General features: G+C 44.4%; 1 protein-coding gene across 7 annotated transcripts in view; it reads right to left on the bottom strand.

Moving 5' to 3' along the window:
- The window catches only part of PHKA2 (phosphorylase kinase regulatory subunit alpha 2), a 91,798-nt gene that overhangs the window by 38,958 nt on the left and 24,895 nt on the right, over positions 1–27,945 (bottom strand). For 6 of the 7 annotated variants that reach the window (XM_059883395.1, XM_059883391.1, XM_024987966.2 and 3 more), the window contains 10 exons: positions 23,977–24,135; positions 20,699–20,746; positions 19,083–19,251; positions 14,938–15,020; positions 12,604–12,684; positions 11,387–11,485; positions 9,187–9,333; positions 7,465–7,518; positions 6,656–6,778; positions 1,159–1,254 (listed from right to left, as the gene is read on the bottom strand). In XM_059883395.1, the coding sequence (XP_059739378.1) occupies positions 1,159–1,254; positions 6,656–6,778; positions 7,465–7,518; positions 9,187–9,333; positions 11,387–11,485; positions 12,604–12,684; positions 14,938–15,020; positions 19,083–19,251; positions 20,699–20,746; positions 23,977–24,135 (1,059 nt within the window). Of the gene's footprint in view, positions 1–1,158; positions 1,255–6,655; positions 6,779–7,464; positions 7,519–9,186; positions 9,334–11,386; positions 11,486–12,603; positions 12,685–14,937; positions 15,021–19,082; positions 19,252–20,698; positions 20,747–23,976; positions 24,136–24,474; positions 24,626–27,945 lie in introns of those variants that run through there. The other variant, XM_059883394.1, reaches the window with a different exon arrangement.

Below are 27,945 nucleotides of genomic sequence, written 5' to 3'. Positions count from 1 at the left end.
TGATATAGGATGGCTTCTAAGTGATCACTCAAGCTCTAGCTCAGGAACTATGTGACTGAAAGGAAGAGATTCTGAACTACCCCTGTACAGGCAGACCTCGGTTCCAAACCACTGCAATAAACTGAATATAAATGGAGTCACACGAAACTTTTGGTTTCCCATTGCATAAAACATTATGTTCACACTATACCACTATATACTAAGGTCTGCCCTGGTGGCTCAGATGGTAAAGAATCCACCTGCAATGCAGAAGACCCGGGTTCAGATCCCTGTGTTGGGAAAATCCCCTGAAGAAGGGAAGGGCAACTCACTTCAGTATTCTTGCCTAGAGAATTCCATGGACTGAGGAGCCTGGCAGGCTATAATCCATGGGGTCACAAAGAGTCGGACATGACTGAGCGACTTAACACTTTTACATACTGTAATCTATTAAGTGTGCAACAGCATTATGTCTGAAAGAAATGTACCTCTCTTAATTTAAACATACTTTATTGCTAAAAAATACTAACCATCACCCGAACCGTCAAGTTTAACGTAGTAACATTAAACATCACTGATCACATTAAACATCACATTAAACACACGTAGTAACTTGAGTAGTAACATTAAACATCACTGATCACATATCACTGTAACAAATATAATAATGAAAAAGTTTGAAACGTGGGAATTGCTAAAATGTGACAGAGACATGAAATGAACAAATACTATTGGAAAAAACTCAATGAAGGCTTGCCACAAACCTTCAATTTGTAAAAGTAAAAAAAGAAAATGCAAAGTTACCTGCAAAGTGGCAGTAAAGCAAGGTATGCCTGTACATCTCTCCCCCTCTCCCAGGGAGATTCTGTCTGGTTTCTTTTTCCACGGAAACATGTAACAACATGGCGCCCAACAGTGTTCTGTGATTTTAGGGCCTGCTTGGTCCTGAGCTCGGAAGAAGGACAGGTACCCTCTGAAAGTCCTCAACTAACGCCTCCCTTGGGCAACCTCCAGGTCAAGCATGGCTCTAAATCCATAACTTCTGTGATAAACAGCAATGCTACCCAAGACTCAAGAAACCACTTCTGGAGAAAAAGTGTTAGGTCTGAAAGAGGAATGAAAAATACCAAATGGCCAAGCCCAACTCACTTCCTTCTAGATAATCAAGTACATGGTTACCTTGTCAGGTGGGATGGCGTAGAGTTCAGGCAACAAGTGGACCCCGTTATTGCCTCTGATCAGTATCCCCTCCAGGGCTTCACGGTATTCTTGGACCTAGAAAACAGCACCATGACTCATGGGGTGAAACGACAGCACAAGACAGAAAAACAGCTCTCTGGGCAACAAAGAGATTAGAAGTAGCACACAGGGCTAAGAAATGCATAAACACCTGCAGCTCGGAGTGCAAGAGGAGCCCGGACTGTGCTGATACCAAATGTTAGGAAGAGCAAAAAGCAACTGGTCTTCTATGTGTTGTTTTTCACTCATGATTTAAATAGTACACTCTTAACTTCTCACACAGTTAAATTTTGTCTTACCAGCTAGACTATAAGCTTTTTGGAGTGGAGGCCAGATCTTAAGCAGTGCATCCTATTTCCACCTGTTGGTAGTCTTCTACTGAAAAAGCGCTCAAACTTGCTCAAGAAATGTTTGCTGAACGAATCAGATGGGAAGAAAAGGAAGTGTGTGTATTATGATCCATGTACCCCAATACTTAGGATGTGCCACTCAGTAAAAGCTGTTGATGTAAATGCTTCTATTAAATTTAAAAAGCAGTGATAAAAACCTATGCATTAAAAGGGAAATGGCGAGGGGGAAAACCCTTAACCAGCCACCTAGCTATTTAACACATTTCATCCTTGGAGAGTCAATCAAATGTCTTTCAGATCTCATGTTCTTTTCTTCTGAAATTTATGGACAGCAAAGCATGATGGGGTGCATCACTTTTAAAATGAGTAGAAGAGATAGCTTGGCAGGTAAGAATAATAAATCCTGTGAGACCTACAAAATAAGGTACTAAGCACAGGATTTTCTGTCTCCTTAGCCTTTTGTTTCTGGTAACTGTCAAACTTGTTCATAATTGAAATTCCAACTCAATCTTTTTGAGATCTGTCAGTCCTGGGGTAAAAAGACAGAAAACATAAGACCCAAGATAATCACTAAAGCGTAAAAGTCAACAAAGAGGGAATATTAGTATTTCAAGCTTACTGCCACTTCTGAAACACTTCAGCATTCAACAGAGGCAGCTCTCAAAAACTAAAATGAATCTTAGATTGTGTATCCTATGCCAGAACATGTGACTGAGCAGATTAAAACCCAGCAAGATGTATGAGTTCCTCAGTCACATAAACTTCATGAGAACAGCTCTTTTCTGCTCACCAAAGTATGCATGGCAGCAAATGCCAAACGGAGTTTTACTCAGCCATAAAAAGAACAAATTTGAGTCAGCTATGGTTTTTCCAGGAGTCATGTATGGATGTGAGAGTTGAACTGTGAAGAAAGCTGAGCGCCGAAGAATTGATGCTTTTGAACTGTGGTGTTGGAGAAGACTCTTGAGAGTCCCTTGGACTGCAAGGAGATCCAACCAGTCCATCCTAAAGGAGATTAGTCCTGAATATTCATTGGAAGGAGTGATGTTGAAGCTGAAACTCCAGTACTTTGGCCACCTCATGTGAAGAGCTGACTCATTGGAAAAGACTCTGATGATGGGAGGGATTGGGGGCAGGAGGAAAAGGGGACGACAGAGGATAAGATGGCTAGATGGCATCACTGACTCGATGGACGTTGAGTTTGAGTGAACTCCAGGAGTTGGTGATGGACAGGGAGGCCTGGCGTGCTGCAATTCATGGGGTCGCAAAGAGTTGGACACGACTGAGCGACTGAACTGAACTGTAGTGAAGTGCATGAACCTAGAGCCTGTTATACAGAGCGAAGTCAGAAAGAGAATAAATATTGTATATTAATGCATATACAATGGAATCCAGAAAAATTGTACTGATGTATCAATTTACAGGGAAGAAATGGAGATGCAAATGGAGAGAATGGACTTGTGGACATAGCGGGGCAAGGAGTAAGACAAATTGAGGGAGCAGCACTGACATATACACACTATCATGTGTAAAACACATTGCTAGTGGGAAGCTGCTATATAACACAGGGAGCCCAGCCTGGTGCTCTGTGATGACCTGGAGGGGTGGGATGGGAGAGGGGAAAGAGGCCCAAGAGGGAGAGGATACACACACACACACACACACATATATATATAAAATTATGGCTGATTTGCATTGTTGTACGGCAGAAACCAACACAACATTGTAAAGCAATTATCCTCCAATTTAAAAAACAAACAAGGTCCTACTGTATAGCACAGAGAACTTTATCAATATCCTATGATAAACCACAATGGAAAAGAATATGAAAAAGAATATCTATATGTGCAACTGAGTCACTTCGCTGTACAGCAGTAATTATCACAAGATTGTAACTCAACTATACTTCAATAAATAATAAAAAAGAAATCTGTCTTGAACAAATGAACACTGTATTAATAAATATCCATTTTGCACTTAGTATATACTAGGAATGGGGCATATGCCCCAGATGGATAGAGACCATCTCTAGCAGGGTCCTTTGACAGCTAAGTGGGAAATACACTGATAGGTGCCAGGCTGTTATAAGAGCTGTGCGGCATATATAAAAGCTTTTAGGCTTTCTGAAAGAAGTGACACTTAAAACGAATCAAATGAAGGGGGAGGGGAAGCTAAGGGTGGAAAGCATCAGTTCAGTCGCTCAGTCGTGTTCGACTCTTTGCGACCCCATGAACCGCAGCACACCAGGCCTCCCTGTCCATCATCAACTCCCGGAGTTCACTCAAACTCATGTCCTTTGAGTTGGTGATGTCATGCAACCATCTCATCCTCTGTCCTCCCCGTCTCCTCCTGCCTTCAATCTTTCTCAGCATCAGGGTCTTCTCAAATGAATCTGTTCTTCGCTTCAGGTGGCCAAAGTATTGGAGTTTCAACTTCACCAGCAGTCCTTCCAATGAATATTCAGGACAGTTGCTGGGTATTTGAGAAGATGGGAGAGACAGCCTGGCCTGCCCAAAGGCCTGAACAAGTTTCCATCTGCTTGGATCACAGAACTCAAGAAAGGAAATAATTAGAAATTGGACTACAGTGGTGAAAACAAGGGACAGATCTTCTGGGACCCTATAAAACGTGTGAAGAGCCTGTACCTCATCACAAAAGTAATCAGGAAGCCATTCAAAGCTTTTAAGACAAGCAGTAGCATCATCTTTTTCTTAATAAGATCACTCTGATGATGGTGTGGAGAAATAACAGGAAGCGAGGCTGTGGGCTGGGATACCCGTTATGCAGCTGATACATTAAATAAGATATTAGCTAAGAGAGGGCTTCCCAGGTGGGCTCAGTGGTAAAGAAGCAGCCTGCCAATGCAGGAGACACAAGATCAATCCCTGGGTCAGGAAGATCCCCTGGAGGAAGACATGGCAACCCACTCCAGCATTCTTGCCTAGAGAATCCCATGGACAGAGGAGCCTGGTGGGCTACAGTCCACGGGCTTGCAAAGAGCTGGACACGACTTAAGCACAGAGCACTACCACACTAGCTAAGAGTAGCCTTAAAGATGGCAAACTACAGCTGGCCAGAAAAGAGCAGCAGCAACAACAAAACTCGTCTGTGGGAGACTCGCGCCCCCCACCCCAGAGAACCCCATCTCCTAGTTCTCGAGCCTTTATGCCGTGTCCTCCCCTTGAATGACTTACAATAGAAAGCCCTCAGATGTAGATACTGGGTTAAGCTAATCAACAGAGAATTTCCTGTCACCTTTTTTTTCCTACACTAATTTGAAATTTGGTCCTCTCCTCATGTCCTCAGATTAAAGAGAAAAAAAAAAAAAAAGACTGTGGCATCTACCCCTGCCAAGGTTCTACATGGTAAGGATATTATAGAAACCATACTTATTTCTCCAAGCCTGTGGTCCTTCCACATTTAATATCTAAGTGTTTCAGCCAAACAGATAATGATCGAGACACTCCAATATGGAAAAAGGTAAGACACTTGATCCCTGGGGCTTCCCTTGTGGCTCAGCTGGTAAAGAATCTGCCTGCAATGCGGGAGACCTGGGTTCTATCTCTGGGTTGGGAAGATCCCCTGGACAAGGAAAAGGCTTACCCACTCCAGTATTCTGGCCTAGAGAATTCCATGGACTGCATAGTCTATGGGGTCAAAAAGAGTCGGACACGACTGACTGACTTTCGCTTGATCCCTGGCTTATCCTAAATAAAACTGCTAAAAAAGAATGAAAATTTTAACAATGTCTGCCATTCTACAGGCCCCCTCAGGCTACATCTTTGTCTGTAGTTTACCAATCTTGGGCCTGTGAATGCCTTGACAGCTGATGCATAGGTGGTAACTGCTCAGATCAAAATGTTAACCTGAAACCAGGATCAAGAGAATATTTTCAAATGAGTGCTAAGAGGTTTCATTCCTCAAGCCCTAGTTGTGTCTACGCCCCTTATAGGCAGGAAATATCCAGAGGGGTCTTTGTCCTCCTCCTCTTGACATGGAGAAATGATCAAAACATAGGGGGGACTAAAACCAAGGGTAGTCATTAGTCAAATCTATTTTTACCTGTAACAGGCCTTCACTAATCAAGGTGCTTTTAAGACTCCCATGTCCTCCAAGCAGCGCATAGTCTAAACAACGTTTGCTCGAGTTGTTTTCCAGGAACTTGGAGTCAACTATGTCTCGTTCCAACTGAGCTGGTTAAGACTGGTTAGGACCACCCACCCTCCAACAGGGCATGGGCGAGTGTCTGGTGATTTTGGGGCATCAGAGGGCTAAAAACTGCACCCTCAGAGCATGCTAAGCACCTCCATTTTGGAATGTGCAGAGACCTGTGGCCTACAGTTGGGCAGAATGAGAATTACCACTCCTTTTTCCAGTCACCTCTCCCCAACTTCAGGCCACTGTGCCGCTTTATTCTTTATCCCATAAATACCCCAAGCCTTAGTCTTCATGCAGGCAGACCTGAGACTTGTTCTCCTTGCATGGCAGCCTTGCGAATAAACCCTCTCTTTGCTGCAAACCTCGGCATTTCAGCATTTTGGCTTGCTGTGCTCTGGCAAAACAAACCTAGTTTGGCAACACTAGCCCAGAAAAAAACGAATGCAACAGAAGTGACACTTTGCCAGTTTGGGGCCTAAAGCCTTAAGAAAGCTTGGCAGCTTCTGCTTTTGCATTCTGGGAAAAGATGACCACCATGTAAAAAGCTTTACTGTCCAGAGACTGCAATGCTGTGAGAAGCCCAAGTGGAGAATGAAGACCCAGGCCAACAGTCCACCTGAGCTCTGGGCCAACAGGCAGCATCAAGCTGCAACCACGTGAGGGAGGCCGGTTCCTGCAGCCCTACTGATCCCAGTTGACATCAGAAGCAGCAGAGAAACCCGTTCCTGCTGAGCACTACCCAAATTACACAGCACTGAGCAAACACAATAGCTGTTTTAATTCACAAAGTTTTAGGAAAGGTTGTTGGCAGCAACAGGTAACTGACACAGTGCCCCTGAATTTTTGCATAACCCTATGTTCTAATAACCATCAGCACACCATTGCCATGAAAATGCTGATTACCAACACAACGCCCAGCATTTTCTCACCTGAACGGCATCACCATTGAAGACTCCATCTATTATGAAATAAGTCCAGAACACAGGCCATTCACATTCAATGTTTTCAAAGAGCTTGAGTTCAGCAGGGTCATAATGCAATCGGTTTGGGTCCTGGAAGCAAACAGGTAAACGTTCTAAAAGGTAATGTCAGATTACATACATAATACCACTGTGCCTCACTGAGTGTCCCTTGCTTTCTGACTCAGGGCAACTTTGAGGCTGGTATGATTGGAGAAGGAAATGGCAACCCATTCCAGAGTTCTTGCCTGGAGAATCCCAGGGACAGGGGAGCCTCGTGGGCTGCCGTCTATGGGGTCGCACAGAGTCAGACATGACTGAAGCTATTTTTGGCAGTTATCCATGGTAAAATTTCAGAACAGTAAATCAAATGCACATAACATTACTTGGTAGTTTATTAGATTAAGCTTTCTCTATCTCTATAACAAATAAGGAGAAATTTGACTCTTGCAGTGCTGGGCAGACTGTTTTATTGACATCATTTTATCAGTCCCTATGGCAAAGGAACCCAAGGAGGCCACAGGTGGCCTTTTAAAAAACATGTGAGCGAGAGAACTGTTTGTCCATGTAAGCAAGCTGGTTTTAAATCACCAGCTTGCTGCTCTCCTAATGATCTTACTAGTCTATTGCCTAACTCCAGCTTGCTGACTCCAAAATTAAGACTGCTCTTTCCAATATTCCAACGTGTAAGTTTTATAATCAACAGAGGGAGAATGCCACAGTGGCAACTTAGATATGAAGCAGTTAAGGAATCAGAAGAAACAATCTTTAAATACAACCTCTCTTGGGGTTTTATAACCATCTCGAAGGAAGCGACAGCATCCATAACGCCCCTAAGAAGACAAAAAGAAGCATTTGATGAAACAGAAGAATTTCTTTATCTCTTTGATTCAAGTCAGCCCTTTTAGTAACAACAAAGTGCTCACTGCTATCAGTACAAAAACTCATCTTTAAGTAATAAGCAAACCAAAATAAGGTTTGATCAGTACTTGGAAGGGAATGCCAAAACTTTCCATTAGAGTGGCAGTCAGGGCTGAGAGATTAATTACTCCATGGTTCACAGAATGACCATCCTTTTATTCTGATTTTGCTGTATTGTACAAAGATGCAAAGGGACCCTCACTGCTTGGAGAAGCCACCCATGGTGATATGTGGACTGATTGGACTGCTTCTACTTGACAGACTGGAAGGCCACAAGGCGACTCCAGACTCATAGGAGTTAGGCTCTGGATGCAAAGAAGCCTGCATCCTGCAAGAAGTGGAGGAGGGAGGTGGCAGGGCTTCCTGTAGCTTAAGGCCATGGCTGTTGGGTTTCCTGCTGCAGGCTTCAGTGTTCCTCTCCAGCTTCTCGGGTGCCAAGAAAGAAGGGCAGTGGCAGTGCTATCTGAATCTGCCTCCCTTATCCCTGGATTGCACTTTTGGGTGTCCATTCTTCAGTTAAGCATTTGGGGCTGTTCTAGCACTGGCCATGGAGGCAAACGCACTCCCAGTGGCCAATCCCATAGTGTCTGGGGTGTCCTGGGAAGCCCAGTCTAGAATGTGCTCCCCTTGAAATGCTTCATTCTCTACATGAACTCTCTGCCTACTTCTACAAACTAAACAGGTTCTGTTTTCTCCACCAGCTCCTAACTGAGGCAGTGCCTTCTGGGGATATGGTTGGAGACCCTTTACCCCTTGGTTTCCAGAGGCTAAAATCATTTTTCACCAAATCTAAGTGGGATCATCAACATGCAGATTGTGGTTTAGGAAACTTACTTTTTTTTTTTTTTTTTATCATTTCACTGATAACTTCAGTTGGCTAGAGTATTGTATAACCTTCTCAGTTTGGTGTAATGTGTCATAGTTTCTGCATCTCACCTCAGAGCAGGGATTTTAAGATTTTTTTTTTTATGTGGACCATTTTTAAAGTCTTTACTGAATTTGTTACAATATTGCTTCTGTTTTCTGTTTTGGTTTATTGACTGTGAGGCATGTGAGATTTTAGTTTCCCAAGCAGGGAGGAACACTGCACCCCCTGCATTGGAAGGTGAGGTCTTAACCCTGGACCACCTGGGGCATCCCTGGGATTTTTAATCTCAGTTTAACTTGGAGATCTTCAAGTCCCTAGAAATCGTGTGTCAAGTTTGAGGATATTGGGACATGTGCATTTTTTTCTGACAGGGACTGTAGCTTTCATGAGATTCTTAAGGGAGTCTGTCTAGGATCTCTAAAGGGTTCAGAAGCTCTGTCTTAGAAGCACAGGAGTGATACAAATTGAGATTTAAATGTGCCAGCTGGAATTGAAACTCTACTGCACAAGAAAAGAACCTGGGTATTGATGGCTCAGAGACTTCATTTTCTCCCCTCCATTCTCAGCCTTGGGTACCTCCATCTGTCAGTCCACTCTGATATTGAGAGATCGACTGCAGGGACAGCCCAGGCCTGAGTGAGCTGCTCCACGTCACTATCTGGAAGGGGCACTTAACACAGGGCAGAAGGGTACCAGCGTGACCAATGCTCACCTGGAGCTTGGAAATAATTTCATTTTTTGTCACATTCACAAGGTTCACATCTTCCACCGCGAAGGCCGGGAAAGAAATAATGGAAAGAAGCCCAGCATCAATCTCTTTTGACGTCGAGGCTCTTGGCAGCATGGAGAACAGAATAGACTGAACGAAAAACAAACAGGTGTTAACCCCGGAAGCACTAACAGTTATGTACAGCATCTAGAGACTATGACTTGACCCCAAGGGAACATATGAATGAGTTTACCAATTTTTAGAGAGTTTTTGCCTACCAACATGGCCCCTGCTGCGTGACCGCACCTACCCAGCCCATGTGTCCTGTTCCTCACAGGAGAAAAGAGGGTTCGGGAAAACAGTGATATGCCTAGAGCACGTGCTGAGAACTGGCTCCCTTCCTTCTGTACCTTCTGTTGATACTGCTGGGCCTTTAGGGCACGCAGTGGAGGAACTAAGGACTACCTCATCAGGTTAGCGCTCCTGACTGCAAAGACAAAGAAGAACACACATACAAGACCAGCACAGAGAAATGCCTGGCTTCGGTGGAGGTGACCAGCTGGACTGGATAACTCAGAAACCACTTAAAGGAGTCAAATCTAGAAGACCACACCAACAGGCAAAACACTTTAGTCCAAACAGAATTAGTTTAGTCCTAGAAAGAATGGCTTACTTAGTGGCACTATAATATGGCCTCAATTATAAGGTGGTTGGATTAGGCACTGTAAACTAAAGGAAGGTGAAATTATAAGGAACAGTTTGGGAAGGAAAGGGAGCTAACCCTGCAATCTAACATGTACAGACATGGGACTAGATTCCTGCAAGCACAAGCTTATTAACTCTTCCATGTGAAGAAGGAATTCGAGAACTATGTCCAAATCACACATGAGGACTTGGAGACGCAGAGACTCATGCTGATGGGCATGCAGCTAGTCTACAACAGAGCTAGGATTCTAACCCAGGCCCAGCTAGCTACAGAGCTCATGCCATCTCCACTGGGGACTACACATCTATTAAGAAGCATACCAGCTTAACTTTATTAAACCACACCCCAAGAAACAGTAGATTCCCCACTAAGGACTATTTAATGGGGAAAATGGAATGAGTTAGAAGGGGGCTAAATAAGGGGGGAACCCTTCAGCTTCAGAACAAAGCTTAATGTTCTCTAGCCAACTGACCCCCAAGCCCAGTTCTTTAACCAGTCACTCTCCCTAGGCTCTCTCTGCCTGAAACAAACATTACCACTGGAAGCTCTGCATACAACTTTGTATGCCTCTCACTCACACAGCCCTAGCACAGTGCCTGCATACAGTGAGCCTCCAGTAAACAAGTTTGCTGATTTGCCAGCAACTCCTGACCTACTGTCTGATAAATGGAGCCACCTAATCTGTCCCCCTTTCTCTAACATGTGTTTCATGGAGGTTTTACTGATTTGCCATTTCTCCCATATCATCTCTCCTCCACCATTCATTTTGTCACTACCCCTCTAACAAGACTCCACTACCCGCCCAAGTGAACTACTGCTGCAGAGTCACTTCAGTCGTGTCCAACTCTGTGTGACCCCATAGACGGCAGCCCACCAGGCTCCCCGTCCCTGGGATTCTCCAGGCAAGAACACTGGAGTGGGCTGCCATTTCCTTCTCCAATGCATGAGAGTGAAAAGTGAAAGTGAAGTTACTCAGTCATGTCCAACTCCTAGCAACCCCATGGACTGCAGCCTACCAGGCTCCTCCGTCCATGGGATTTTCCAGGCAAGAGTGCTGGAGTGGGGTGCCATTGCCTTCTCCACCAAGTGAACTACTGCTTGTCAATCATCAAATTTGGGGACCTCATGAAATAAACCTAAGAGAAAACCTTGTACATGCTCAAAAAAAAAAAAAACCGTAAAATTGATTTGCCTCCAACAGAACACAGTTGTGTTGATTGCTGACTCCATAGAAACACCATTGCTGTATCTTATGTTTGCGTGGTCCTTTCTGGCTCACAAAGTACTTTGACAAATTAAGTTGATTAATTCTGATTCTCATGACCACCTTGTGCAGCAGTGGGGGTAGGTCCTAGTATGCCCATTTTATGGACGAAGGAACTGAAGCTCAAAGAAGCTAAGAGCCACCAAGCTAGGAAGCTGGGGAGTCTGAACTGGAGTCCAAGTGCTCTGTGCCATGAGTCTCCATCTCGATTCTCTGGATGTGAGAACCATCACCTGGCAGTGTTCCACCTCATCCGGCAGGACGTGGATCACAGACTTGCGACCTCCATGGGCTCCAAAAAGGTCCAGTTCATCAATTGCTTCAAGGGCTGCCTACAAGCACAAGTATGAATTACTGAGTATGAGTAGTACACATACAGTCCCATATCTCGTACTTCTTTTTCATTAAGCAATCGAGCATATATGTTTTCCCATAGGTGATACAATTTGTCTTTAAAATCCAGCTAAAGTATCCTATACTTGTGTTCTATCCTTATTTTCAGAGCTTTCCTGTGTTTTGCCTCGTTGCAGGAACAAGATAGAGAAAACAGAAAACCATTTCCCAAAATGAAATTAGTATTCTACCAAAAAGCAAAATATTAACAACACAGCATCGTGTGTGTAAGCGGTGGGGGGCTAAATTCACGACTGGTTTTTCTTTCATCTATTTCAGTGGTTAACTTCTAACAGTAGCATGTTTGGCACTTAAGAAAGTAAACTTTTTTAGTATTAAGTATGTTTTCCATCAGTTGACCTTAACAGAGAATATTTATTGTTGCTTTAAAAATTATAGTTCTGGAGTCTTTACTCTGTAAAATTATGCTTCAGCCTTGAGGAAGAGGGAATGGAGGAGGCATGCTAAATATCTAAGGCAAGAGATGTCAACTGGTGGCCAGCTGGCTGAAACGGCTCCATGGTCATGTTTGGTTTGGCCTGAGGAAGTTTTTAAAATGATCTTAAATTAGAACACCTTTACAAAGTCTGCAGTGTCCTCAACACATGCCACTCCTGCCCCATTATTTTTCTATCTGGCTGGCTTCACTTGTTTATATTATGTGCCTGACCTGACCCTGTAGACTTTTAAATGTGTGAGCCCTGTCCTACAAAATGCTCGTATTCTTCAGCCCTCTTTATGACCCAGGAAACAAGACTGGACATCATATATCCAGTTTTTTAGATAATAGCAAGAGCTTAGATGCATGGGTGATGATACTGGATAATAAGGAGGGAATGCACTGATTTTCAGGCACATGCAGATTTAGGTGTAGGAAACCTCCATTCTTTACCTATAATTTCAGTTGGTTGGGGTACATGTACCACTTGAATTTCATACTTGCTGTTGACTTTTGAAAAATAAGCTAACCAGATCAAATCCAAACCCCTAAGGATAAGAACCAAACCAAAGCCGTTAAAGAGGCAAGGAGGAAGAACAAACAAGACCAGACTGTCACCTTGGCCATTCCTACAGAGCTTGCATTCAATTCTGGAATACCCTGATTAGTCTTATCTCCACGTTCCCACATTCCATAATCCTGTTGGAGAAAAAGGAGAAAAGAGGTATTAATAGATGACAAGTACTATGGAAAAATAACTCCTTTATGTCATTGTAGGCATCATGAAATGTGACTATCTCTTCTCAAAGGCTACCAAATTCATGCCTTTACACACTCAAGTTGTATTCTTTCTTGATTTCAGTTCATTTGACCTCTGGTTAGAGTTCTGGAAATAAATACTCGAGTAGAACAAAAATGCATGCAAAGACACTCAGTTTTCTTATTTCTAAAAGTTATTCATTGGAAGAAACTCCTGATTTATAGAGAACAAAATATTTTATCTTAAAAGGCTGACCTTTATTCACCTAATATGTCTAAACTTGTATTAAATTGTAAGATGGAATAAAGAAGAAATGGGTTATAACTGGGTGAAATCAACCAAACCATTTAAAATAATTTAATAGATTACCTTTTGAGAAAAAATGCTCAGCAGTAATGGGTGCAAAGTCAAAACTGAGGCTCAGAACACTAAACTTGCCTGGTATTTTGAAATGAATTAATATGAACTGGCTTAGCATAGCCCGTCCACATAGAGGACTTGATACATACATACTTAACTTTTATAGCTCATATTTTCACTGAAGAAACCCAGGCACTGGATACCATTTTGAAATAATGCTATATACACTATTGAAGGATTACAACCCAAGAAGAACAGGACCAATGCCAACATTCTGGCACTTATTATTATTAGAGAAAGATGAACATTTTCAGAATAAGACATTTTAGACTCAGACATACGACTTTAGACTCTTGCCTGCCGTGCAGGCCTCGTGGCTGATTCCAGGACCCATTCCTTCAGTCCTCTGCACAGCGGGGCCTTTCCACTCCAACCCGTCCTCATTCCAACCCTGGAGCCAACTGCCTGACTCATCCTTAGAAACTGCTTTGATCAGCTTGCTCCCCAGCACGAGACTCTAACCTGATGACCTGTTTATCCCCAAGTGGATCATGTTCAAATCTCTCTGATGGCCTTACCTTTATGATCCAGCCCCACACTTCCTGCCTGTCCACAAGCTGACTTTAATTCCTGCTATTCTGGAGCACTCAGCTGTCACCCTAAGAATACTCCTTTACTCCACCCCCCCTTTCCCCAACCACCCCTCCCCTTCCCCCACACTCACAGCCATTCCTGATACTCTCGAACCCCTTTCCCTCCTCCTGCTTATCTGAGCCCTACTCATCTACCAACGTCCCACTCAAGCTCCACCCTTTCTACAAAGCCTTCCTGTTTCTTCAGACCAGGCTTGGCCAACCTCGATGGTACTGACATTTGCAGCCTACTCATTCTCTGTTGTAGGGGGCTGTCCTGTGCACTGTAGGGTGTTCAGCAGCATCTCTGGCCTCCACCCACTAGATGCCAATAGTACCCACTCCCCTGTTGTCAACATCGAAAATGTCTCCAGACATTGCCTGGTTTCCCTGGGAGAGCCAAAGACTGCTCCTGGTGGATGATTACTGCTTCAGACCTGGGGTCAGCAAGTGCTTACCCTGGCACCGAATCAGGTCTGCTACACCTGTGATCCAGAAATAAGGTCTATTTGGGACACAGCTGCACTCACGAGGTCACAGGTTGTCTACAGCTGGTTGTGTGGTATCAGTACAATGGCAGAGTTCAATAGCAGCAAGAGAGACCACAGAGACTGGAAGAGCTGAGAAGATGTACTTTGGCCCTTTCTAGAAAAAGTTTGCTGATCCTTCCTTTGATGTTGGTAGCTCTTTATTAAAAACAAAATGCAAACTCTAGCCTTTCATTACTGCTCTTCTGGCCAGCTTTGCAGTTTAGCTGTTCTCTACAAGTGTGTGAGGCTCAGCTCTCGGTAGCAGACAGCAGCCTGGAGGAACTGAGTGTGTACGTATTTCCACCCATCACCTAGCCCGGGCACCTGTCTGGGTCCTGCCTCTCTCCCTGTGCACTGCCTGGGGCGCTGGTGTTGCCCTTCACCCTGATTCAGGCTCCCAGTACACGTGCCACAGGGTATTTGAGGGTCTTATTTAAAATGAACCTAATGAATTCAAACAGAGCATATGGCACATTTCAACAACAAAAGCTCCCCAACTGAGTTCCTGGACACAAACGTGCAGTTTGTGTGCAGAGGTGACATCATCTTGTACCGCTAATCTTGCTAACCTTCGGGTCAGCCCCAGACAGCCTGGCCCTCAAACAGATGTGTGATTTTTATCCTTCCTGAGGCTGTAACACTGGAAAATAAACACTGGATTTGAACTTACAGCAACTTTATATGCAGCTTCTATGTAAAAAACAAGATTCTGTATGAAGGCCACCTCGTCAAGAGTGAAAATAATACGTAAGCCTACAAAACAAAAACAAACAGTAAGTTTACGGAGTTATGTTGTAAAGAGAGAGTTGCCAATTACGAATGACAAATCTTATACTAGAAAATAAATTATATACCCTCATTTGCATTTTTCTTACTAGGGCATCAAAAATTAAGTATGAAGTCAGTCATAAGAGTTAATGTCTAATTCAGGAAGGAAAGAGGGGAGGAAGGAGGGAGAAAAGGATAGAGAGGGAAAGATGGAGGAGGGAAGGAAGAAAGGAAGGAGGGAAACAGGTAGGACGGGAAAGGAGGAGGGAGGTAGTGAATAAGGGAGGGAAGGAGAAAAGGCAAAAGGAAGGAGGGAGGGAAGGAAGGAAAGGAGGGAGCGAGGGAGGGAAGGAAGGAAGGTGATAAGAAAGGAGGGAAAGAAGGAAAGATAGAAGGAGAAAAGGCAGGAAGGAAGGAGGACAGAAGGGAAAAAAGATACAAGGGAGGGAGGGAAGGAAGGAGGGAGGGAAGAACAGAATAAGGAGACTAGGAAGGAAGGAGAGAAGAAGGGAGGGAGGGAAGGAGGGAAAGAAGGAGAGGAGGAAGGAGGAAGGGAGGGAAGGAAGGATGAGGCAGGAAGGGACAATGGAGGGAAGGAGGGTAGAAAGGAAGGAGAAGGGGCTGGAAGGAGGGAAGGATAGGAAGAAAGGAGGGAGAGGGGGAAATAAGGAGAGTGGGAGGGAGGGAGGAAAGTAGTGAACAAAGAAGGGAGAGGAGGAGAGCAAAAGGAAAGGAAGGAAGGAAGGTGAGGGCAGGAAGGAAAGAGGGAGGGAAGAAAGGGAGGAGGGAAGGGAGGAGGGAAAGAAGCTGGGAGGGAAGGACAGAAAGAACAAAGGGAGGAAGTAGGGAAGAAAGGACAGAGGGAAGGATGGAAAGAGGGGAGGAAGGGAGGAGGGGAGAAAAAGAGGGAGGAGAGGAGGACAGGGAGGAGGAGGAGGGCAGAAAGGAAGGAGGGGAGGTGAGAGGAGGAGGGCAAGATGGAAGGGAGGAAGGGGGCTAGAAAGGAAGAAGACAGGGAGGGAGGGCAGGCAGGAGGGAGGGAAGGAGGGAGGGACGAAGACAGGCTGAGAGAGGGAGGGCAGCAGGTGAGGAGGGAAGGGGAAATAAGGAAGGAGAGAGGGAAAGAAGGAGCAATGAAAGAAAGGAGAGAGAAGGGAAGAAGAGAGGAAGGGCGGGGAAGAGGGAGGGATGGAATGAAGGAGTGAGGGAGGGAAGGAGGTGAGAAGGGAACAAAGGAAGGAAAGACAAAAGGAGGTAGGTACGGAAGGGGGAGGAGGGGAGGGAAAGAAGGAGGCGGGGAGGGCGGGAAGGAGAGAGGGAAGGAAGGTAGTAGGGAAGAAAGGAAAGAAAGGAAGGGTGGACAGGAGGAGGATGGGAAGGAAGGAGGCAGGGCAAGGACAGAAGGAAGCAGTCAGGGAGAAAGGAGGGAAGGAAGGAAGGAGGGAGGGAGAGAGAGAAAGAGGGAAGGACAGGACAGTGGAAGGAAGGAAGGTAGAAAGGAAGAAAGGAGGGAGTGAATGAAGGAGGTAGGAATGGAAGGAAGGAGGGAGAGGAGGAGAGAGGGAAGGAAAGATGGTAGGTGGGTAGGAATAAGGTAAAGAAGGAAGATGGATGGTGGGAAGGAGGGAGGGAAGGAAGAAATGAGAGAAGGAAAAAGGGAGGGATGGATGGAAGAAAGGAGGGAAGGTGGGAGAGAAGGAGGGAAGGAAGGAGGGAGGGAAGGAGGGTAGAAAGTGGAACGGATGGAAAGATGGAAGGAAGGAGGGTAGAGAAGAAGGAGGGAGAGAGAACAGGGTGAGAGAGGGAAAGAGAAAGGAGGGAGGGATAGAAGGAAGGAGGGGAGGAGGGAGGGATAGAAGGATGAAGGAAGGAGGGAGGGAAGGAAGGAGGGAGGGTAGACAGGAAGGAAGGAAGGAAAGAGGAAAGCATGGAGAGAAGGAGGAAAAGAGGATATAAAGAAAAGAGGGACAGAGGGAAGGAAGTAGGGATGGAGGGAGGGAAGGAAGGGAAGAAGGAAGGAGGGAGGGCAGGAAGGAAGAAAGAACGGAAGGTGGGAAAGGGAAAGAAGCAAGGAGAGAAGGAAAGAGTGAGAAATAAAAGGAAGGAAGGAGGGAAGGATGGAAAGAAGGGAGGAGGCTAGAAAGGAAGGAGGGAGGATGGGAATGAAGGAGGCAGGGAGGGAAGGAAAAGAAGAAAGGGAAGAGAGAAGGAAGGAGGGAGGAAAGGAAGGATAGGAGGAGGGTAGGAAGAAGGGAAGGAAGGAAGGATGGAAGGGGGAAGAAGGGAGTGAAGAAAGAAACAAGAGCAGGAAAGGAGGAGGGATGAATGGAAGGGACGTGGGAGGGATGGGAGGAAGGAAGCAGGGAGGGAAGGAGGGAGGGAAGAAGTGGAGGAGCAAGTGAAGAAAGGATGGATGGAAGGAGGGAGGATGAACGGAAAGAGGGAAGGAGGGAAGGAAGGATGGAAAGAGGGAATGAGGGAGGGAGGGAAGCAAGGAGGGAGGGAGGGAGGGAAGAAAGAAGGAGGGATGGAAGGAAGGAGGGAAAAGGAGGGGAGGACAGGATGAAGGAAGGAAAGTAGAAAGGAAGGAGAGAGGCAAGACAGAAAGTAGGGAGGAAAATAAGGAATGAGGGAAGGAAAGAGTGAGGACAGAAGGGAGGGAATGAAGGAGGGAGCCAAGGAACAATGGAAGATAAGAATGGTTCCACTTTTGTCTGTGTGCCTAGGAGGAGAAATGATTGAAAGAGATGTGGGCCCTTCATATACGTGTGGGATTTGTGCAGAGAAGATTCCACAGAGCCCGCATTTTAGCCCAGCATAACCACTGTCTTATCCTTGAGTAAAGCACAGGGTGGGTATTTTCCCCCAGTGGCCAGGTTGGGAAAGGAGAGCCCCTAACCACAGGCAATGGCTCTTCAACTCATGGAAAGGCCAGCTCCCAGCACCTGCCCAGGAGGAGCACCCATGTACCGAAGCAGGCAATAACCAGGAGAGCAGGCTTGAATGTACAGCTGGTTATGACAAATACATGTAAAGTATGAATTCTTGAAACTGGTGTGGGTAAGATATGTACTCTTACATCACTGGGGGGGCGTGGTTAACTGGTAAAGTAAAAAAGAAAATGCAAGTGAAGTCGTTCAGTCATGTCCGACTCTTTGCGACCCCATGGGCTATTTAGCCTACCAGGCTCCTCTGTCCATGGATTTTCCAGGCAAGAATACTGGAGTGGGTTGCCATTTCCTTCTCCAAACTGGTAAACTGTTCTGCAAACAATTTGGCAATGAGTATAAATAGCCTTTGAATGATATCAAACTAAGAGAAGGAAGCAAATAAATATGAGGGTCAAAGTTTGTATTGCAATACAGTTATGATAGGTAAACAAACAAACAGAAGAATAAAGGAATAGTTTAATTATGGAATATCCATTGGTAAAGTCACTAAAATTGTTTATGAACACCTTTAATATTATGGGGGAAATGCTTAAGTTAAAATGCTATGTAATAAAAACACTATATGCATACCATATGACCTGAAATATGTTTTTTAAAATACAGTGGAAAAAAAACCTGGAGGAGACACATTCAAATGAAAATTATCAGTGAGATTTTTTCATTAGATTTTCCAAACCATCTACAGTGAGCTCATCTTAACTTTCATAACCAAAATGTCCTTTTCAAGTTTCAGGTTTATTCACAAAGCCAGAACACTATTTCCTGATGTCTCCAATTTTTGGAGTTTCACATTTGCAGTCTGAAATAAATGCAAAGCCTTTAACCCAGGAGCATGAATTTACGGGACTGAAGGGAACAGCTCTGCAACACAGCAGCTAAGTGGCCTAACTCAAGGCCACTTGGTGCACAGAGCAGGCGCAACAGCCCTGGTCCCACGAGGGCTCAGGAGGCTGACTGTCAACAGAGCCACAGAATCAGGGCACATAATGTAATGCAAAAAAGCAGCTTATTTTGAATACTGGTCAATGCCTGCCCCTCCCCGCCCCCTTCTGGATGGTCACTCCCAGTTCAATGGGCTCCATCAGGCCTGGCTCACCGGAGGCTGTCATCTGGGCCAGAAACAGGAGGAAGAGGGAGGTGGCATCCACCTGGAGGTGGCCCCACTCGTCGTCGCCCACCACAGTGCTGCAGGTGGCAGTGTTGTACTTGGCGTGCAGGCTGTCCTCGGTACTCTGAGTGTGCTTGAACCTCTCCACTTTATCCACCTGAGGAAGATAGCAAGCTGGCTGCATGGAACCCTAAGGGGTTCATGGCTAGCAGGGTCATTATCTTGGATTTAGACCTTTTATCTGTTACCTCTGGGAGACAGAGGGATGGAAGGTAGGGGACAGATGCTCACTAGTGAGCATCACACAGAGTGGGTGGGGGTGTGTGTCTCTTCCTGCCCATCACCAGAAATGTCTTAGTCTACTGGGATTTTAACAAGCTCTGCAAGCTTGAAAGGTCAAGCCAAAGGGTTTCCTTGTCTGCTATTCCTAGCATGAGCTGTGACACATAGTAGGAACTCAACGAGAGGGAGGGAAGGAATGAGGGAAGAGGGGAGGAAGAGGCCCTTTTCTTCCTCTGTAAATTTCTTCTTTAAATTTCCAATCCTATTTCCTTATGTTGAAAAGAAAAGAACAACGATGCTTTTCAAAACTAATGGGAATGTGCCAATCAAAGGTGGGGACTGTACCATATTCATCTTGGAATCTGTACAGATCCTAGTACGATGTTCTGTACACAGTACATGCTCAAGACACTGTTCTACCTCTCACTGAGAATACCAGTAAATATTACTGTCAAGTTTTAAAAACTCGAGCATTTCGACTCAAAGTGAAAGCAGCTCAGTTGTGTCCAACTCTTTGTGACCCCATGGACTATATAGACCATGGAATTCTCCAGGCCAGAACACTGGAGTGGGTAGCCTTTCCCTTGTCCAGGGGATCTTCCCAACCCAGGGATCGATTCCAGGTCTCCCACATTGCAGGCGGATTCTTTACCAGCTGAGCCTCAAGGGAAGTCCTCAATTCAAATAAACTCTTTTATAAACTTAACAGAATAAACAACAGCACACGGCTTTCTAGGAATGACTTTTCAAAACAATGTTTTCTTCCTTGTTTAGAAAAAGAGCATGTTCTTCTTTTACAGAAGTGAGTGAAAGTTGCTCAGTTGTGTCCAACTCTTTGCAACCTCATTGACTATAGTCCATGAAATTCTCCAGGCCAGAATACTGGAGTGGGTAGCCTTTCCCTTCTCCAGGGGATCTTCCCAACCCAGGGATCGAACCCAGGTCTCCTGCATTGCAGGTGGATTCTTTACCAGCTGAGCCACAAGGGAAGTCCAAGAATACTGGAGTGGGTAGCCTATCCCTTCTCCAGTGGATCTCCACAACTCAAGAATCAAACTGGGGTCTCCTGCATTGCAGGTGGATTCTTTACCAACTGAGCTATGAGGGAAGCCCTGAAAAGACTTTGAGAAAGTATTCTCTGAGTCTGGTTCTATGGTATATTAAAATTACTGAAGATAATTTTAAATGGAGAAAGTAGGCTAAATTTTTCAATTTCTCATCTTGAGAAGTTCAAAACACTCTAAGGCTGATAGTTGTCACCAGAAAAATGATAAAGCGCCCACTCAGATGACCCAAAAATACATCTGTCGTTTTCTGCCTACCTGTCTCATCATGCACTGGAGAAGACCTCGCATCAGTTTCACCACATTCTGTGGAAATAAAATGGGATCAGTAACAAGGCCAGCTTCCCTGCTCCATGAAAACAACCTCCTCCCCACATGACAGGTAAGCCAGTGCTACCTGGAACCTTCCCCAAGAAGGCATATACAAGCACTTGGATTGTTTAGATTATTTCTACTTCTCCATTCCATCACAAAGAAAGAAAATCTTGATGCAATGACTTATCTCAAATAAAGATGTTGGACCAGATGGTATCTTCTGGTGCTGAAATCCAGTGACTCCTGCTATTTTATTCAAGACAATTTTTATAAGCCTAGTACCTTGGAGCTTTATGTCTCAATTCTTAGTAATTCATTTTTGTTATACTAAGGATGAATTAAGTCCACCCTGCCTGCCCCAAAGTAACGATGCTTTGCCAAAACAGCCATTTGTGACACCATTACTGGACTATTGAGTAAAGTTCTTACAAAATGCAAGTAGTTGCCAAAGTTTCTTAGTAATACATGTTAGAACCAATTATGGACCTAGAGAGTGTCATACTGAGTGAAGTAAGTCATACAGAGAAGGAGAAATATCGTATAACAATAATTATTATTATAAACAATAATAACATGATAATTATACATTCTGTTCCGGTATTGTACAAAACACTTTACTTAGATTCCCACTAATTCTTGCAACGCCCTTTTGAGGTGGGTGTTATTATTTCCCCACTTTACAATGAGGAACATGAGGCTGATGAATCAACACTGCTCAAGTCTCTCAGCTGGTGAGGGGTGGAGCAGGACACAGCCCAGGCCCTCTGACTCCGGAGTTTGAGCTCCTTGTCGATACATTATATTGCCACTCTCTTCCTCCACAGTTCAGGCCCGCTGAAAGATGGTCCTCATACGTCCTATTAAATCCACGAGAAAAAGACTTCTCAAGTGGCTAGAGAATGGGGTATTTTTAGGTCAAAGTAGGCTGGCTGAAAGAACTTCCCTCCCAGGGCTATTAGCATCTCCTCTCTTACATAATCAACATGGTTTGCAGGCTAAGACCACCAAAGATAATTATGGGAGAAAAGTCTGAAATGGATCACCTTTCAGATTCTTCATTCTCTAAAATCCTAGGATTCTAGAGTATAATCTCACTTTATGTCAGAAACTCTCTTGATGCAGAAAATATTACCTCATTAAAAGGTATAATTAACACTGTCAAAATTAATATTTCCTACAGTGTGAAGCATAAACATTTGCCAATTGACTTCCCCTCAAATAAGGTTATTTTCCATTGTGAAGAGGCCCAGTGGTTCCCAACTGGGGGTGACATTAGCATCCCCTGGGGGTGGGGGAGCATTTAGAAATGTGGGGGTGGAGGCATTTTTATTGTCACTCTGATGGGGATGGGAGCTATAGGCATTTAGTAAGTAAGGACTAAGGATGCTACGTGTGCTGCAATGCATGGGACAGTCTCACACAATGAGCAGCTGTACTGCCTAAGCCCCAAGTGGATTAGTGTCCATGTCGAGGATCATTGGAAGATCCAGTGTTATTTTCCATAATCAAGGGAGATGTCTGCTGCAGTTATTAACCATACTCAACAAATCAAATAATGTGGTCTGTTTGTGCCTCTCTATTGTCAGTCATAGAGCGGCAAATCTAGTCAACTCTAACCCAGATCAGAAATTGCTTACAGTAGAGAGGTAGTGGGGGTGGTGGGGGCGGTGGGGGCGGTGGGGGCGGCGGCGGCGGCGGCGGCGGCGGCGGTGGTGTGTGTGTGTGTGTGTGTGTGTGTGTGTGTGTGTGTAGAAAATTTGGAGAACATGAATATCAAATTATTACACTGTTAAACGAATGATTCACTTATGTAACTGCCATCCAAGTTCTTGGAGGAGCATTCAATGCTTGCTGTATGCATTTTAAATACTACCCCTTAGCTCCAAGACTAGGTGATTTCATCACCTCATACTTAGCACGTCTAGTCAAATTCAAATGGTCCTTTCCCTGCTCGCACAGACAGGCTTCCTCTTTTAGCTTCCCTACTGCTGACAAGGCTGCCTGACACTCAGGCCCACTTTGTTTATGATTGGGCCACAAGAATTCTACCTGGATCTGATGACCCACTGGCTGTGTGGGCCAATAAGCAGTGTGCAAATCAAAGACAAATCCCAAAGGCTCTCATGCCATGAGAATGATACTTCTACACACCAATGCGCCTTGTAGGGTAAGGGAGTTAGAGAAGGCAAGGTTCGGAAAAAGAACGAGACCGGCACTTTAAGGAACAGATCACCTTTTAATGAGGCGAGAAGGGGCAGCAGTCAGATTAGTGACCTGCTGCCCTAACCCAAGAAGAGAATAAGTATATATAGGCATATATGTGGAAATCTGCTGTCTTAAGGGGGCCTGTTCTTCTCCAAGGTTGTTCGGAGTAATTATCTCTTAAATGGCTGGGGCAAGGAATTCTGGAGATCGCCAGAGGCTGGACCAGCTGGGAGCTGGGTGTAATCAACCTTAATGTCCATTTGTTTTCTTCCGGTGAGAGTGTTCTTTATTTTGCATAGAATGGTGGGGAGGACGGGGAGGGGAGTTTTAACTCCAGGCTATTTTGAGCCACATAACTTTCCTTCACTCCTTACTTCAAGGCTGTTACTGGGAACACTCTGAAAATACCTCCATGCTCAGGGGTAGATTATCTTCTTACATACTTACTGACGGCAAGTCTTTGCTTTGGTAGGTATGTTGGTTTCTGATTTTGGAAAACAATAAAGGATTTCATTGTGCCATATGATAACATGGGTATGAAAACTGGACAATATCAGTGTGGTTCAAAATTAAAGGGTATTGCAAATTAATAAGACTGCTTTGGAATGATTCAAACTAGAAAGGCATTTTGCAAAACTGTTTTAAGTAGTGGCAACACTGTTTGAATAAATATCCTTTCAACATGAGGACTCCACAGAGCATGCATTTTGAAATGTGGAGTTCTAGTGTGCTGCTTTAAAAACATTCAGGTTAGTTTATAATGACATCTCATAGGTGAGTATGTATAAAACTGACAGAGCATGTGAGAGAGAAATGTAGCTAGTTAGAAATTTGGATATCTACTCAGTGTGATTGTTGTTTTTTTATGGAGGGAAAAAAAAAAATCTCAAAAGGAGAGACATGAGAGGTTAAGAGACCAGAGTGCCTCCCCCAAATAGCCTACAACAGAAATGGAGGCGGCACCTGCACCAGGCTGTTTTGCACACAGCCAGGCCAGAGCTGCCAGTCAGCCTTACCTGCTCCAGCTCGTAGGCCTTGGCCTTGTCCTCGTCGCGGTCGGCGTTCTTGCGGTAGGCCATGCCCAGGCCCCACACGGCCAGGATGCTGTAGATGTTATCCCGTACCCAGGCGTCCTTCTGCTCATGACTGGCTGACATCAGCCCCGTGATGGGATTCTATCAGAGAGGAGACACGAAATGAGAGCACCACCTTTCACCCAGCACCTGGGCCAGGAACGCTCACCCTAAGCGGGGCACAATGAGGACTGGGACGAGAAGTGAAGAGCCCAGAGTTCCAATCCTTGCCCTGCTACCACAGTGTGATCTTGGGTGGGCAGTGACATCACTTTTCTAGGTTTTGGTTTTCTGCATAATGAGAATATTAGACTAAAAAATATCTCTAAGGCAACTTTTAACTTGTAGTACTTGTTGTTTTGCTTTCAGATGAGACCATACTGTTGTAAGTGACAAACAGAAGAAACAGCAAACAGAAAAGCCTACAAGGCTTTTACAAACCTGTGTAGTATGGAATTAATTCTTCCTCTCCTGTGGTGTTTCCACTCCAATTGGTAAAGCACTGAACATGAGAACAAGGAGCCCCACTCCACCACTCCAGCTGTGTGTGCCTGGGGAAACTGCCTGCCTTAAAAAGGAGGCGCTGAACAAGAGGCCATCGGGGGGTCCTATGGAGCTATGATATCACCAGTATGTAAAAGGACAGCTGAGTCACTAAAAAGCCAGACCTTCACAAAACAAGTATACACAAATGTTCATAACAGCATTATTCATAATAGCCCCAGAGAGGAAACAACCCAAATGTCCATCAACTGATGAATGGATAAACAAAACATGGTCCAAACAATATTATTCCTGAAACAATATTCCTGAAATATCCAGGAATAAAAAGGAATGAAGTACTAATACAGGCTACAGCATGGATGAATCTTGAAAATATTATGCTAAGTAAAAGAAGCCGGTTACAAAAGTCAACATACTGTACGATTTCAATTGTACAGAATGTCCAGAATAGAAAATCTAGAGAGATAGAAAGTAGATGAGTAGTTGTCTAGGGCTGCAGGTAGGAGTGAGTGGGAGGAAATAGGGAGTGAGTGAGTGACTGCTAACAGGTTTTTTTCCTTTTGGGGGTGATGAAAATGTTCTAAAATTGACTGTGGTGATGATGTACAACTCTGAGTATGCTAAAAAAAAACCCATTAAACTATACATGCTAGATAAATTGTATGGTAAGGAAATTATATCTCAAGAAAGCTATTTTTTTAAGAATCTAGTCCTAATAAACTCTGTGCCTAGAAATAAAATTGATAAGATAGGAGAAGAGTCACATAAATATAAAGCATCTGTTGACTTTTCCTGAAATTATGCAAAGAAATATGTATCTAATAAAATACATCATAGCAATCAAAACCTTGCCAGCTTAAAATATTACTCAAAAGAGTACTAAATTATTTACAAAAGGGCTCATTAAAAAACCCTGTTGGGGGACTTCCCTGGTGGGCCAGTGGTTAAGAATCTGCCTTCCAACGCAGGGGATGCAGGTTTGATCCCTGGTCAGGGAACCAGATCCCACATGCCCACAGGACAATTAATTCTGCACGCCGCAACCAGAGAAGTTCTTGTGCTCTAGAGCCTGTACTCCGCAACAAGAGAAGCCCGTGCACTATAACCAGAGAAGCCCAGTCATTCTGCAACTAGGAAAAAATGCCCATGTGGTGCAACAAAGAGCCTTGTGCTGCAACAAAGACCCAGCACAGCCAAAATCAAAACAAATGAAATCAAAAAAAGCAAGAAAAAAACAACTCTGTTGAGTATTTTCAAAGTGAATGCCAAGGTAACTAGGTAAAAAAAAATATCGGCATAGTTTCAGATAGTCCCACCTAAGGAATTAAATATTTGACTTTCTCCTTTAACTAATCTATGCCTTCTTCAAAAACATCTAAAATACAACTGGTACTCCTTTAGGGGAAGCAGCATTCCACGTATTGACATTGTTCTACAGTCAACAACTATAAACCAATGATATAAAAAATCAACCAAAAAAACACAAAAAAACAAAAATCAATCAGAAGTGAACTGTAGGAATGGCTGAAGGAAGGTACAAGTCTTTTCCCAATAGTGGACTCCTGGAGTTCTTTTTTAAAAAATTACTGGCACAAACAAGGTATATCATAAGCATCTTTATCTGTTCTGGGGCCATCAGGAGATCAGAGAAAGAACTCGGCCCCTCCCTGGCGTACTTATCAACCGTGAGTCAATTCTGAGACAAACAGCTTTCCAGTGACACAGCAGCGACCGCCTACACAGAGTGCCAAGTGTGGTTTGGATTATGAAATGTCACTGTCCTGTTACCTGAAAGTCACCTCTGATTCTTTAGTTTAACTGTTGAAGTGGAGCTACACTGTCTGAGCCTCATTCCACTACAGAGAAGCAGTTGGGGTGTTGCAGGGGATCCCCACATTCAAAACTGCATATATAAGCCATGTTACATTAGGGTACTGCTGCACTCATCAAAAGGAGTACTATTAGGAACTGAAAGCCTGGTCTCCCCAAGATTAATATGTTGAAATTTAATTCCCAGTGTGACAGTATTTGCAAGTGGGGCCTTTGGGAGATAATTAGGTCATGTGGGCAGAATGGTCAAGAATGGGAGCACTCTTCAGTAAGAGGAGGGAGAAGCTACGAGGAGAGCTGCAAAGAGTCAATGGTAGTGTCCCAGTGCAGCAGCACAAACCTGTGCTGAGACTTAGCTCTCCTCCTGCAGGACAACTGACAATGACATCGCTTAACTGTAGAACATGTGGACCAACACAGATGAGCCAAACATAAACTGTGCTTTCAGCAAAAGCAAAGGGCGAACAAGTGGACAGCTTGTCTTTCAAATCCAGTCATTTGTAGGCCCCTCTCCAACATATTTTCATTTCTATTTAGGGGAAATGCTGTTCCTAACTCCTATTTATCAAAGAAGAAAAAAAAGGAAGGGCCTTGAGGCCTAGAATGGATTGGGCCCAGGCCTTGACCCCCTATACTGCAGTCACAGACAAGAATAAAATGTTGGTGGCTTGTATTTCTCATCCAAGCCTTGTGTCCATCCATGTTCAGTTGTGGTTCTGCTCTGTGCTATCTTGCCACTAGGAACCAAGCTAACCCCCACAACACTGCCCATCTCATACCAGAGAAGACAGACACAGTAAACCATGAGCTGCCTCCTACAGGTGCTCACCAGAACTGACACATACCACTTCCTCTCTCATCTCAGTGATGAATGCAAGTCACACGACCATTCCTAAGTTCAACATAGGGATGTGGAGAAGCCTCTCCCAGAGATGAGAAGCAAATAAATGAACAATCATTATGTGAATAACTGAACAACTATGCTGTCTTGATAACCTCATCTGCCAGCTGTGAAGCACAGGAAACTCTTCTGTCTTCCACAGCCCACCAATTACTGAATCTAAAGTGCTTAGAGATTAATATGGTAATAAATTACTGGCCTTTGGCTTTTGGACTTATGAAAAAGTGTTAAAGTAATAAACTGAAACCCTACTCTCTAGGGTTTGGGGCTTCCCTTGTGGCTCAGCTGGTAAAGAATCCACCTGCAATGCGGGAGACCTGGGTTTGACCCCTGGGTTGGGAAGATCCTCTGGAGAAAGGGAAAGGCTATCTACACCAGTATTCTGGCCTGGAGAATTCCATGGTCTATATAGTCCATGGGGTTACAAAGAGTCAGACACGACTGAGTAACTTTCACTTCACTTCACTCTTTAGAGTAGCTAGAAGAGGGGGAAAGAATTGAGATGTTAATGTCAGATAAAGCAGACATCACAGCAAAGAAAATGACCAGGGATATAAAGGGATGTTACATAATAATGAAAGAGTCAGTTCACTCTGAAGACATAATAATCCGACATGTGTATGTACCTAGACAAGAGGCAAAGGGATACACACATAGTGACTAGGACAGAACAGAGA

This window comes from Bos taurus, chromosome X, assembly GCF_002263795.3.
Source record: "Bos taurus isolate L1 Dominette 01449 registration number 42190680 breed Hereford chromosome X, ARS-UCD2.0, whole genome shotgun sequence".
Taxonomy (NCBI): domain Eukaryota; kingdom Metazoa; phylum Chordata; class Mammalia; order Artiodactyla; family Bovidae; genus Bos; species Bos taurus.
The sequence above is the reverse complement of the archived record's forward strand: the minus strand, read 5'-3'. Positions and strand labels throughout refer to the sequence as shown.